The sequence below is a fragment of the Corythoichthys intestinalis genome, chromosome 3 (assembly GCF_030265065.1).
Source record: "Corythoichthys intestinalis isolate RoL2023-P3 chromosome 3, ASM3026506v1, whole genome shotgun sequence".
NCBI lineage: Eukaryota > Metazoa > Chordata > Actinopteri > Syngnathiformes > Syngnathidae > Corythoichthys > Corythoichthys intestinalis.
The window spans coordinates 38,797,987-38,812,054 of NC_080397.1; the positions used below are offsets into that span (position 1 = coordinate 38,797,987).

General features: G+C 40.5%; 1 protein-coding gene across 5 annotated transcripts in view; it reads left to right on the forward strand.

Annotated features, from left to right (window-relative positions):
• cux2b (cut-like homeobox 2b) overlaps positions 1-13,236 on the forward strand; it is a 250,329-nt gene extending 237,093 nt beyond the window's left edge. For all 5 annotated transcript variants that reach the window (XM_057831042.1, XM_057831046.1, XM_057831044.1 and 2 more), the window contains 6 exons: positions 572-1,404; positions 6,020-6,173; positions 6,268-6,573; positions 8,711-8,899; positions 8,990-9,266; positions 11,424-13,236. In XM_057831042.1, coding sequence (XP_057687025.1) covers positions 572-1,404; positions 6,020-6,173; positions 6,268-6,573; positions 8,711-8,899; positions 8,990-9,266; positions 11,424-12,219 — 2,555 coding nt within the window. In that variant the 3' untranslated portion in view covers positions 12,220-13,236. The remainder of the gene's footprint in view (positions 1-571; positions 1,405-6,019; positions 6,174-6,267; positions 6,574-8,710; positions 8,900-8,989; positions 9,267-11,423) is intronic.
• Positions 13,237-14,068: the final 832 nt, after the last annotated feature.

A 14,068-nucleotide genomic window follows, 5' to 3' on the forward strand; every position in this document is an offset into this window, starting at 1 on the left:
AATCGCCTATAAATGACGTGATCAAGGCTCCATTTGCATGATTATGGGTCATTTCTAATTACAAGTCATAATTAATACTAATTATACGGTAGGGCGATTAGGAGATTGAAAAACAATTTAGATTGAGCTTAGTGGTCATGTATGATATGTAATATGTACAGTGTATGCAGATGCAAACTGGCTAGTTTTGACAGATTTTGAACACTCCTTCAAAAGGAGTCCAATGTTGACAGGATTCAAGCGGTTTATTGCATTCCAGTTGAGGTAAACTGCAAAGCCACACAGTTGAAGAAAATTCACACATTGTGCACTAAAATACAGTATACATATCCTTTTTTGAGCGCCTGCTAGCTTAATGCTAATGTATAAAAGTAGATGCCATTGTAGAAAAACTACTAGTTTAAAAAAAACAAAAACATAGAAACTAAGTTGAAAAAAAATCATAAAAATAATCAAGATCAGACAACATGAAAAAAAAAAAACCTCTGATCCTTATTTTAGCCATGTCCTCAAGCTCTATGATGTGGTCTACAGGTACATCATTGTACGAATGGGTGTCTGTCTTTTTTAGGGGACTGCAAGACTCCCGTGCACACCAGCTTGGGCAGAACCAGTAACGGGGCAAGCAACAGCTCTGACGAAACCATTAAAAATATTCTACAACAAGCCAGGAGGGAGATGGAATCCCAGCAACAGGTCTTGATGGATATGGAAGGCTGCGGAAGAGCTTCAGCAGTTGGCACAGGAGCCCAAGTGGAACTTCTGGGGCCCCACGATCGTTCTAGAGGCCTACCTTTGCCCATCTCCATTAAACAAGAGGAGGGTGGCTGTGTTACTGTTTGCATGGCCAATGCCATCAGCAGCCCCCAGACACCCCTCAGTGTCCTCTCTCCAGCGGCCTTCGTACAGAATATCATTCGTAAAGTCAAATCAGAGATCGGCGAGGTCGGCACTTATTTCGACCAGCATTGGTCTCAGGAGCGCGGCTCGATGGGGCTCAGCGGCATGGGAAGCTCCCAGCCCTTTAATTCTATTTCCCCCGCTGTGTCTTCTTCTTCCTCGGGTCCCTCCGCATTGAACCGGCCCTGGCCGCGCCTGGAGAATGGCGAATGTCTCAGCGAAGAAGCCTCCGCCGCTGAAGAAGAGCTGGGACCCGGTCGACCCATGGAGGTGAAGGTGGAGTCGGACACCTCGATCAGTGGCGAGTCCCCGGGCCCGAGCCCTGGCCGCCTTTCTTACTATCCGCCGTACGTTCCGCGGGCTCTCAAGCCCACCGTCCCGCCGCTGACTCCCGAGCAGTACGAGTTGTACATGTACCGAGAGGTGGATACCATTGAGTTGACCAGGCAAGTGAAGGAAAAGCTGGCAAAAAATGGCATCTGCCAGAGGATCTTTGGTGAAAAAGTAAGTTCACAGGAACAGCTCTTTAACTTCCTTACCTTGTATCTCTCTAAGACACTTTCTTGAATCCGTATCAATGCCAAATGTTTTTTTTTATTTTTTTTTAACAAGTACTACACGTATAAGTCACACCCCCCCCCCCTCCCAAAGTTTGGCTGCGAGAAGGGCCTGCATTGCATGCCCTTTACTTCCAGAGTTATTCTGTAGTTATACTGAAAATGAAAACTAAAGGACTTATTAGTAATTTGGATTGAGATCAAGTTTGGTAATGAAGTTATGGTGTGTTGTTTAAGCAAAAGTTACCTAAATAACTATTAACATTAGGCTTGTTCCATTCATGTTTTTTTGCTCCCGATCCGATCCCGATCGTTTTAGTTTGAGTATCTGCCGATCCCGATATTTCCCGATCCGATTGCTTTTTTTTTGTTCCCGATTCAATTCCAATCATTCCCGATAATTTTCCCCGATCATATACATTTTGGCAATGAATTAAGAAAAAAATGAATAAAACTCGGACGAATATATACATTCAACATACAGTACATAAGTACTGTATTTGTTTATTATGACAATAAATCCTCAAGATGGCATTTACATTATTAACATTCTGTGAGAGGGTTCCACGGATAGAAAGACTTGTGACTTTGTATATTGTGACTAAATTTAGCCATCTAGTGTATTTGTTGAGCTTTCAGTCAATGATACTGTAGTAAATGATACTGTAGCCATGCCCAAATGCATGATGGGAAGTGGAACCATGACTGTGCGTAGTGCTAACAATTGATATATCTTCTTTGCGTTGGGAAATAACATAAGGTGTCAAGAAAAAGATCAATTGCTACCTTGCTTCCCCACATTGCTTCCCAGGATACTTCTAATCCCAGGGAAAGTGATTGCAAGGCTTTAGCCAATTAAAAAAAGGCTCCAAAGGCTGCCAAAATTCACTCTACTCATTTTATGCTGCCTTTTATCTCTCTATATAGGTAAATCGGCACCATTACAGATTGAGCGCGACAATGCGTGAGTGCGTCGTGCAGTGCATGCATTAATTGCGTTAAATATTTTAACGTGATACATTTTTTAAAAAATTAATTACCGCCGTTATCGGGATGAATTTGATAACCCTACCTTAAGCCTAAACTAAATACTCTGGATGAGTGTAACATATTACTGTATGTCTGTAACATTAAATACAATTAGAAAACGATTTAATTTAAAAAAATACATATATTAAAAAAAGGCATGGTCGATATTTTTTTTGCCGATTCCGATACTTTGAAAATGACGTGATCGGACCCGATCGATCGGCATCTCTAGTCAACATGTTATGTTGATAGTTGATAGCCCAATTAGCCTGTTGTTCTCCATATTATTGTCATCACTATAATGCATAATCATAGACGTATAATTATGAAGTCTATGGCAGAATGTTTGTTCTTAGACTCTGATAAAAATATAATTCCTCCCAAAAAGGTGATATATACCCTAGTGTGACTTAAAGTCTGAACAGTACAGTAAATCTTAGGCCAGAATCCATCACTCAGCATTATGAATAACTGCAATTCAGTCCTACTACAAAAAAGTAGGTTTACCACCATCAGCCCTGACCAGTGGTGTTACCAGGATGCCAGGTGTGGGTGAGCATTAGTACTACCTGGGGGGCAAAAAAAAAAAAAAAAAAAAAAAAAAAAAAACTGCAAAGCTCAAGTAGGTCGAAATTCAGCGTAGGGCTACTGCACCTTAAAACATATTTTGTTTTCTCCTTCAGATAACTGTTGTTGTGATTTGGTCTAAACAAATAAATTGTTGATTTGATTTTATTTGACTTACAACACATCCATAACTGAACAGTATGGGCATGCAGGTGACAATGTTTTTTTTACGTAACCTATTGTGGTTCCTCGGTTTTATTATTATTATTACAGTTATTCTTTGTTCTGCAGCCCTTTTGAGCTCAATTTGATCCCCTTAAAATGCTTTAAAATCCACAAAAATCGGCAGGCACGTCAAGATAGGTGCAATCTCTGATACCGTGTAAAGACAAATTCCAAATACACTATGTAGCGCCCCCTAGCAGTCATTCATTGTCCCGCCGACGCTTTGAGCCCTACTTTGACCACCTCAGAATGCTTCAAAACTCTCCAAACTCAACAGCCAGGTGAACACTGGTTAAAACTTAAATAAAATGTAAAAAACAAAAAATCAAAATATGCGTAAATGTGTGTAGCGCCCCCTAGGAACAAATTAACATTTCTTTTTTTTTTTTCTTTTTAAGGTGAAAGAGGAGGTAACAACGCAAATGTTAAAACTTAGAACACATCAGTACTATATGAATGGGATACCATACGCGGTGCCCAGACTGCCATTAGTACTACTACATCCAGTTTTCTTTGGGTGGGCAGAGGGTGTCCGTGGGTGGACACTGTCCCCTGTGGTAACGCCCCTGCCTGGAACAGTTCAGTTTTTAACAATACAGGTAGCCCCCGTTTTACAACTTACCCGACTTAAGTGATTTCGACTTTACAACGCCAGAGTCTCGTCCAGCAATATGTCTCAAGTCGTTTTTTAAAAAAAAATTTTAGTCACGTAAACAGTGCCTAGTTCATGATCCCTTCCTCCCCCAGTAAGTAGCGTCACCACCATTCTGCAGTTCCTGACGCCATCAGGTCCCACTTCCTTGCTTCCTTTTGCGAGTCTCGATCCAGTTTTTTGAGTTCGGACGGCGGACCCGCGTTAAGAGAGGCAACGCTGGCAACCTAGTAGCCATGATATCCCCCCTTTCTCTCGCCTCCCTACTCTTTCAACAGCGCCCTGTTCTCTCAGCAAGGCGATTCACTCGCGACCAAAGCCCAAAGTGTTTTTTTTTTTTTTTTTTTTTTCTAAAGCCGAATAGTCATTGAATATAACGGCATTTAACACAATGTACCTTATAGTGTCTTATTTTTGACTTATTAAGATGACATATAATCAGAGGTGGGTACAAACGCGTTACATTTACTCTGTTACATTTGCTTGAGTAACGTTTCAAGAAAAATGTACTTCTAAGAGTAGTTTTACCTCACCATACTTTGTACTTTTACTTGAGTAGATTTGTAAAGAAGAAATGCTACTCTCACTCCACTACCTTAAACTACACTTGTCGTTACATTTTTCTTCTTTATTCTACATATTAGATTTTTCTTTGTTTTTTGCCAGAGACGGCAACTGTGGGGGTACCAGTTTTACCAATGAGATGTCACAACAATAATCACATGACTCCATTATACAAATCAGACTCAAGCTTGCCGTTCAATGATCACGCCGGCCTGTTCAACCATGTGGCATCTTTAAAGCATCGTACAAAATCAAATATTTGACATGGATAACTTTTTAAACTTTTTAACTTTTTTTTTTTTTTGCACCAATTGACCACAGAAAACCGGAGATATGATCATCTTAATTTCATAATAGGAACTCTTAGTGTGTACCTAGTAACTATTTTCTACACTAGAGGGCACTCATGCTCTTTGGACGAATAATGCTTCCTTTCTGTAGATATTTTTTTCTCTCGCCGGAATTCAAAGATTTTTTTTTTTTTTTGTATTTCTTTGGCTTAATGTGGCTATGTAATAGGTTATAGTATTACACAGTACAGTATAATAATAACAGTTCATGTAGATAATTTTGTGCTGAGAACAAAAATCAAACATCGTAAGCAGTCACTCGCAATGTTACTCATTACTTGAGTATTCTTTTCACCAGATACTTTTTTTCTTGTACTTGAGTACAATTTTTGGATGACTACTTTTACTTTTTCTCGACTAATATTATTTTGAAGTAACGCTGCTCTTAGTTGAGTAAAATTTTTGGCTCCTCTACCCACTTCTGCATATAATACATGTTTTTGGACAGTTATTTTGAGGTTTAGAGGGTAATTCAAGGTACTTAAGGGGTTAATTCCGATTTACACGGAAATTCGGGTTATATCGCCATCCTAGGAACGGAACTCATTCGTAACCCGGGGACTACCTGTATTTTGGTTTACTTGACTTATCTCAAATGATAGACGAATGCAACACATGCAATTCAAAACTATTTTTTGCTGCAAACGTTGACTGGCTGACATCATACATTTTTTTGGGTGGGTTCCTGACGTTCCATTGCAATTGATCATATTTAAGAAGAAAATGTAGTTTTGATTTTACCATTATTAATTGATTTTCATTGAATTCAGATGCTCCTATTAAGCATATCAATTCAGTTGTTTATGAGAAATGTGGCAAACTAAAAGACAATACTATCTGTAGAAAAGCTTACCCCAACTCTTATTGAATTAGGTCCGTCGGTCCCAAGTCTTTTCATGTTGTTCTCATTTTATATCTTTGATTGTGATGTTTAAAAAAAAGCGTCCCACCTTCCTTCTATTACGCTGCCAAGTTAGATGGCCTAATTACTGTGAATGAATTTTTCCTTCCAGATTCATGGTGTTGTGCTTACCTCTAGTGGTTATCTTTGGAATTGCTTCACTTTTCAACGACCATTCATTTCTTTCAATGTTGCAAAATTGGTACAGAGTATCTGTTGCATATCATACCCAAAGTGTCTCATATGAAAACTGAAACAATTGTATGTTGTGCAGGTACTTGGACTTTCTCAGGGTAGCGTAAGTGACATGCTTTCACGGCCCAAACCCTGGAGCAAGCTGACCCAGAAAGGCAGGGAACCCTTCATCCGCATGCAGCTCTGGTTACTTGATCAACTAGGCCAGACCCTCAATCAGGCCCCGCACCAGGGTGAGGATGTTTTCAGTAGAATAAATCTTTGTGTTGTATATTCTTTTATAATGGAGTATTTTCTTTTGAAACAAAAATCCTGTATCACTCTCAGATAAAAGTCCAGTTACGACACAGTCTTCACCTTCCCCACCCCTGAGTCCGGCAGGGGGTCAGCCGAGTCCACTCGTTGAGCCGGTGAGCCTCTCCCTGGAGAGCAGTAAGGAGAATCAGCAGCCTGAGAACCTGGTCTTGGGCCTACCTCCCCAGCCCGAGGGAGGGAAGTCAACAGCCAATCTTATAGCTCTACATCACCCCACTAACCCACTTGGCATCCAGGAGCTGGTAGCCATGTCTTCTGAGCTTGACACCTATGCCATTACTAAAAAAGTCAAAGAGGTGTTGACAGACAATAATCTAGGTGAGTCTATTGTTTTAAATCGTGGTTGTCAACAATGGTCACACCAAGACCCATATATTCCCAAACACATTTTATATTAATATTTTTACTACAAGTGCTTACATGATTGGCCATGACATATTTAATTGATCAAACTTGATGGAATTGTAGCCTTAGGATAGTTTGCCTGATAACAAACAGTCAATCATAAAGAATCCAATGTTGGTGGTTTTCAAGCAGTTTATTACACTCCAGTTTAAGTAAAATATAAAACTAAACACACAAAGAAAATGACACACATGAATTAAAATAATACCGTATTGGCCCGAAAATAAGACGGCCCTGATTATACGACGACCCCCCCCTTTTTTTTAAGACTTAATTTTGACTTTTTGAACACCAAATTGATTTTTATACAGAAAATAATTACAGTACATCTGAAACAAATGATTATAACAATATATTTGAGAGAAAAAGCATGTTATTTTGCCTCATTCTAATCTTAGTATCTGAACATTTAAATATATAAACTAAAGTGCAATCACATTCGTAAATGAATGGCTTCTGGTTTTTGAAATGTAAATAAACCAATCTATTGTGATAAAACAACAAAATTGCAATAACGGCATTAACCATCAAAGTGAAGTCTAACTGTAACTGCAGTCTTGAAACAAATCTGAATAAGGAAAAACATTGCAATAAAATAATGTAAACTGGTTAAACTTGAGAGTAGCTGAGCTCTGTCATGACCGAACATCGCTTCAATGATATCTGGCGCCATCTAGTGTCGTGAATGGGTATAACGTCTAGACCGCGAATATAAGACGACCCCCACTTTTTCAGTCTTATTTCAATGCAAAAAAACACCGTGTTATATTCGGGCCAATACGGTAATTAAAAAAAAACATTTTACAATCTTTGTTTTCAAAATATTGTTAGCTTAAATGCAAATATACAATAGAAGTGCTAGCAAATATACAATTCAAGTGCTAACAAAAATTAACATTGCATCGTGGTATCTAAAACTTAGAACAATAAATATTGGGCAGCAGCATGGCTCAGTGGTGGAGTAGTCGTTCCCAACCCAGAGGTTGTGGGTTTGATTCCACAACCATAGTGGCTATCTTGAAGTGTCCTTGAGCAAGGTATTGAACCCCACGTTGCTCTGATGCTGCGTCATCAGTAGGTAGGAAATAGTGTCACAGTGCTTTGAGTACCATGAAGGTAGAAAAGCGCTATACAATTATAAGTCCATTTACAATAGTCACTCGCTAACGCCTCAGGAACATTTATAGACATGAAATATATCAACACTCAAAAGATATATACCGTTTTCTATTTGTACGCTGCCAAAAACATGTTACATCAAACCCTCTTGTTATTCTACTAGTATTTTTACTTCTATACAGTGGTACCTCTATTTATTACCAGAATTTTCAGGTTAAGACACACCTCAATGGGAAAATATTGCCTCTTGTTATGACATTTCAGGATACAAAAGGCAAAAATAGAGTATGGCTGGTACTCGAAGCTCCCAGAGTTTACTGAACGTAACATACTTATAGCTGCTCTGCCATTGGCTATTGCCTATCATTCCTGGCATCCAATTGGCTAAGTGGAACCTCTACTGTATGTGTATGTGTGTATCTCAGCATCCTCTATATTCACCCCTTGTATTCCGACAGCTTTACATGGGTGTATTAATTATTAAATATTTTATTCTTTATTCTTGCTTTTTTACATTATGGTAAACTTTATGTTTATTGTTCAATAATCTAATTGTAACATGTATATGTTACATGTTTTGTATTATAAAAGATTTATTTCTGAATTTTGGGGTGCTCAAAACGGATTAAGGCATTTACATGGAAAAAATATCTCTACTTACTGAATTTTCAAGTTAAGAAACTACTTCCCCAACCAATTAATTTTGTAAGTGGAGGTACCACTGTATCGTATTTTTGTGTAATACCATTTCATACCAGAAATATAAAATCAATGAAAACAGTCAAAACTGACAATAATATTTAGTATGAACAATAATGAAACATGCTCATGCACTTTTAATCCCGACCCAGCATTTGAGAATCACTAATTTAGAGAGTAGCAGCTATCTCATACAAAGTACTAAGCATAGAGTATACATGTTTCCCCACAGGACAGCGTCTTTTTGGAGAGACCATTTTGGGTCTGACTCAAGGCTCTGTGTCGGACTTGCTGTCACGGCCTAAACCCTGGCACAAACTTAGCCTCAAAGGCAGGGAACCATTTGTGCGCATGCAGTTGTGGCTCAATGATCCTCACAATGTTGAAAAGTTGAGGGCTATGAAAAAGATGGAAAAGAAAGGTAAGCTATTTTTTCTTATCTTTTCCTAGCTCACCCAACTACAATGGCTGTGTTTTATTTTTCAATGTATTTTCTCTGATTGGATCCTAGCTTACCTGAAGCGACGTTACGGGTTACTGAGCACAGGCTCAGACAGTGACTCGCCCAGCACTCGCTCAGAGTGTGTGAGTCCAGCCTTAGCCTCGCTGGACCTGTGCTCATACGGTCAGGTGAAGAAGCCTCGAGTGGTGCTTGGAGCGGAGGAGAAAGAAGCCCTGAGGAAGGTCTACCTCTTGGAGCCGTATCCCTCTCAGAATACCATTGAGATGCTAGCAGCCCAGCTCCACCTCAAAACCAACACGGTTATCAACTGGTTCCACAATTACAGGCCAGTCTGGATGCAAATCTTACTGATGACTTTTTGTACCTCTTGTAACTATACAGGAATGAAGTGCAAAAATGATGGCTATTAAATAATTTTTGGCTGTGTAAATGAGATTTAGCTTTGTTCATAGATAGAGAAGTGTTTTATTAGCATTTTAGAAGAGAACTAAATGCCAAATATAAACAAACGGATCAAATCTCTAACTTTCATTCTTCTCATGAGGCCGCCTTTTTTTCCAATGATGTCCTCTGCTGTTGACCAAAATTAACTTCACAATGGGAAACGTCATAAACTAAACCTGAAAATGGATTGACTGTATCTGCCTTATCTAACACAACTATTGGTAAATGACGTGATGGTTTTCACAAAATTAGCTCGTTTTGGGTTCAAACTATTGTGTCCTCAACCTGTAATTATGCAATTTTTCAGGTTATAAGCCGTTGGCCCCTGAATTAAAAGAAAATCAAATAAATGATATACAGTGGGGTAGATAAGTATTTAGTCAACCACTAATTATGCAAGTTCTCCCTCTTGAAAATATTAGAGAAGCCTGTAATTGTCAACATGGGTAAACCTCAACTATGAGAGACACAATGTGGAAAAAAAAAACAGAAAATCAGTTTGTTTGATTTTTAAAGAATTTATTTGCAGATCATGGTGGAAAATAAGTATTTGGTCAATACCAAAAGTTCATCTCAATACTTTGTTATGTACCCTTTGTTGGCGATAACGGACGCCAAACGTTTTCTGTAACTCTTCATAAGCTTTTCACACACTGTTGCTGGTATTTTGGCCCATTCCTCCATGCAGATCTGCTCTAGAGCAGTGATGTTTTGTGGCTGTCGTTGGGCAACACGGACTTTCAATTCCCTCCACGGATTTTCCATGGGGTTGAGATCTGGAGACTGGCTAGGCCACTCCAGCACCTTGAAATGCTTCTTAAGAAGCCACTCCTTTGTTGCCCTGGCTGTGTGTTTGGGATCATTGTCATGCTGAAAGACCCAGCCACGACTCATCTTCAATTCCCTTGCTGATGGAAGGAGATTTTCACTCAAAATCTCTCGATACCTTGCCCCAATCATTCTTTCCTTTACACAGATCAGTAAATCATCATAAAAACAGCCCCAAAGCATGATATTTCCACCTCCATGCTTCACAGTGGGTATGGTGCTCTTCTAATGCAATTCAGTATTCTTTCTCCTCCAAACACAAGAACCTGTGTTTCTACCAAAAAGTTCTATTTTGGTTTCATCTGACCATAACACATTCTCCCAGTCCTCTTCTGGATCATCCAAATGCTCTCTAGTGAACCACAGACGGGCCTGGACGTGTACTGGCTTCAGCAGGGGGACACGTCTGGCAGTGCAGGATTTAACCCCCTTACAGCGCATTGTGTTACTGATAGTACCTTTGTTACTGTGGTCCCAGCTCTCTGTAGGTCATTCACTAGGTCCCCTGTGTGGTTCTGGGATTTTTGCTCACCGTTCTTGTTATCATTTTGACGCCACGGAGTGACATCTTGCATGGAGAAGAAGATCGAGGGAGATTATCAGTGGTCTTGTATGTCTTCCATTTTCTAATAATTACTCGCACAGTTGATTTCTTTACACCAAGCGTTTTACCTATTCCAGATTCAGTCTTACCAGCCTGGTGAAGGTCTACAATTTTGTCTCTGGTGTCCTTCGACAGCTCTTTGGTCTTGGCCATAGTGGAGTTTGGAGTGGGGTTTGGACAGGTGTCTTTTATACCGATAATGAGTTAAAACAGGTGCCATTAATACAGGTAACGAGTGGAGCTTTGTTAGACCTCGTTAGAAGAAGTTAGACCTCTTTGACAGCCAGAAATCTTGCTTGTTTGTAGGTGACCAAACACTTTTTTCCACTCTAATTTGGAAATAAATTCTTTAAAAATCAAACAATATGATTTTCTGTTTTTTTTTTCTCCCACATTCGGTCTCTCATGGTTGAGGTTTAGCCATGTTGACAATTACAGGCCTCTCTAATCTTTTCAAGTAGGAGAACTTGCACAATTGGTGGTTGACTAAATACTTATTTGCCCCACTTTATGTGTTAGTCCACAAAGTAGAAAATCTATCAAAATGTCGTGTTTTGACCTAAGGAGACAATTTTTCCGAAAGTCTAACTAGAGTGTCCTGTGCAGGTCCAGGATGCGACGCGAAGTGCTGATGGAGGGTCTGCCCGACAACGACACGGACGCCGAGCACCACAGCTACTCGCCTTCACTGACGAGGAGCCCCCACTCTGACGGGGAAGAGAGGAGGTCGCAGCAACCCTCAGGACACAACCGCTCCAGCCTTCCCCCCAGCAACATTGCACTTCCTTATGTCAAACAAGAGGAAGCGGACGGAGAAAACGTAGGGGAAGTAGGGGCGGAGGACTCGTCGAGACAAACGAGCGCTCAGTGTTTTTCCACTACAGTGCAATTTCCCCAGTTTAAAAGCGAGCGGGAGGACCCCGGCGTCGACTGTCGTGAGCCCCTCTCAACTGGCCAGGAAGAGGAGATAAGCAGTCAGCTTGCTGTGTACAATAGCAGCACCTCAATAGACACCCCCCAGAGAGTGAATCAATCCAGGCACGAGGGGGAAGACTCCAGAAAGTCACCCGTCGACCCGCTCAGCTTCAAGGCCTCGTCGGAAGCCTGCCGCAGCAGTTTGGAGATCGCCCTCAACTCTCCTTCTGCTGCATCCTCCCCTGGTCTCATGATGTCAGTCTCTCCCGTGCCCTCTTCCTCTGCTCCCATATCCCCCTCGCTGCCGAACCCGCCCTCAACGAGCACCAATCACAGCCTGGACCCGAATGCGCCCCCTCCTTTCCAAAGCCCTAAGCTCAATAGAAGCACTCAGAGACGCAATGAGAAAATGGCAAACCTCAATAATATCATTCACAGGTTAGAGAGAGCCGCCAATCGTGAAGAAACACTAGAATGGGAATTTTAAGTCCCCGTCGACTTGTTTGTAGTGCTGTCGGGCTTCTGAGAAAAGCTTCCTGAAAGGCTTGCCCTCCCAAGCTGAAAACTTGATAAAAATGGGAACTCGAAGCAAACATGACGCTCGCCATCCCACAAGAACTTCAAGTCGGGGATTAAAAGTTTATAAATGTGTGTTTGTTTCCTTCTTTTTTATTATGTATGACTTTGAGCTACTGTATGTATGACAGCAAGCTGTCCTTTTATCTACTGGACTTGACAAGGAGACTTTCGCAGCTATGGTGTCATAAAGATGTACACTGAAATCCTGTAGATTGCCACTGGGTGAGATTAAAAAGACCCCTGTCTTAAAGCCATTAAAAGCACTATAACTATTTGAAAGGGACGTTGACCAAATTTGCTACTTTTTGAATAGCAATTTTTCAGATTTTGTCTTTGAGACTGGACTGATAAGTCAAGTAACATGTAATCCTTTCACCGACTGAGAAATAGTCCCTTAAGACTCTAAATATTCAACACCTTGTAACGAATTCTTTGGTGATATGTTTTAAACTATTTGTAACTCACGTATAAAATGTGGTTGTACATGTTGTAGAATTGTCTGCAATAGCCTTCTGGAAACCTGATGTAGCATGGTACTCACTTGACCCTGTTATCCTCTGTAGTTAGTCTCCCGTGCTAATACTTGAGTGAAAACGAGACAAAAAATGTTGAAAACCTCACAAAAAAAGGAAGTGACAAATATAATAAGTGGAGTACTTTTGACAAGTTTCTTTTCCTCTTTCCTTAAACTAATAATGAGAGTTGCTGTTGAGGACCTTGTGCTTAGGGTAGTCAGTATAACATACTACATGCAAGCACAGTTTACACAGTTCCTTCATTCTCAGATGGAGGGTGACCAGGACACACGAGACAAGTTAGACAACTCATGCCAATGACAGCGATAGAAGTGGCAATGAAATAGTTATTTCTTATGTGGGATACAGTGGGGCAAATAAGTATTTAGTCAACCACTAATTGTGCAAGTTCTCCCACTTCAAAATATTAGAGAGGCCTGTAATTGTCAACATGGGTAAACCTCAACCATGAGAGACAGAATGTGGAAAAAAAATCAGAAAATCACATTGTTTCATTTTAAAGAATTTATTTGCAAATCATGGTGGAAAATAAGTATTTTGTCTATACCAAAAGTTCATCTCAATACTTTGTTATGTACCCTTTGTTGACAATAACGGAGGCCAAACGTTTTCTGCAACTCTTCACAAGCTTTTCACACACTGTTGCTGGTATTTTGGCCCATTCCTCCATGCAGATCTCTTCTAGAGCAGTGATGTTTTGGGGCTGTCGTTGGGCAACACGGACTTTCAACTCCCTCCACAGATTTTCTATGAGGTTGAGATCTGGAGACTGGCTAGGCCACTCCAAGACCTTGAAATGCTTCTTACGAAGCCACTCCTTTGTTAACCTGGCTGTGTGTTTGGGATCATTGTCATGCTGAAAGAGCCAGCCACGTCTCATCTTCAATACCCTTGCTGATGGAAGGAGATTTTCATTCAAAATCTCTCGATACATGGCCCCATTCATTCTTTCCTTTACAGAGATCAGTCGTCCTGGTCGCTTTGCAGAAAAACAGCCCCAAAGCATGATGTTTCCACCCCAATCTCGGATGCAATAGTATTCTTTCTCCTCCAAACACGAGAACCTGTGTTTCTACCAAAAAGTTCTATTTTGGTTTCATCTGAACATAACACATTCTCGCAGTCCTCTTCTGGATCATCCAAATGCTCTCTAGCGAACCGCAGACGGGCCTGGATGTGTACTGGCTTCAGCAGGGGGGCACGTCTGGTAGTGCAGGATTT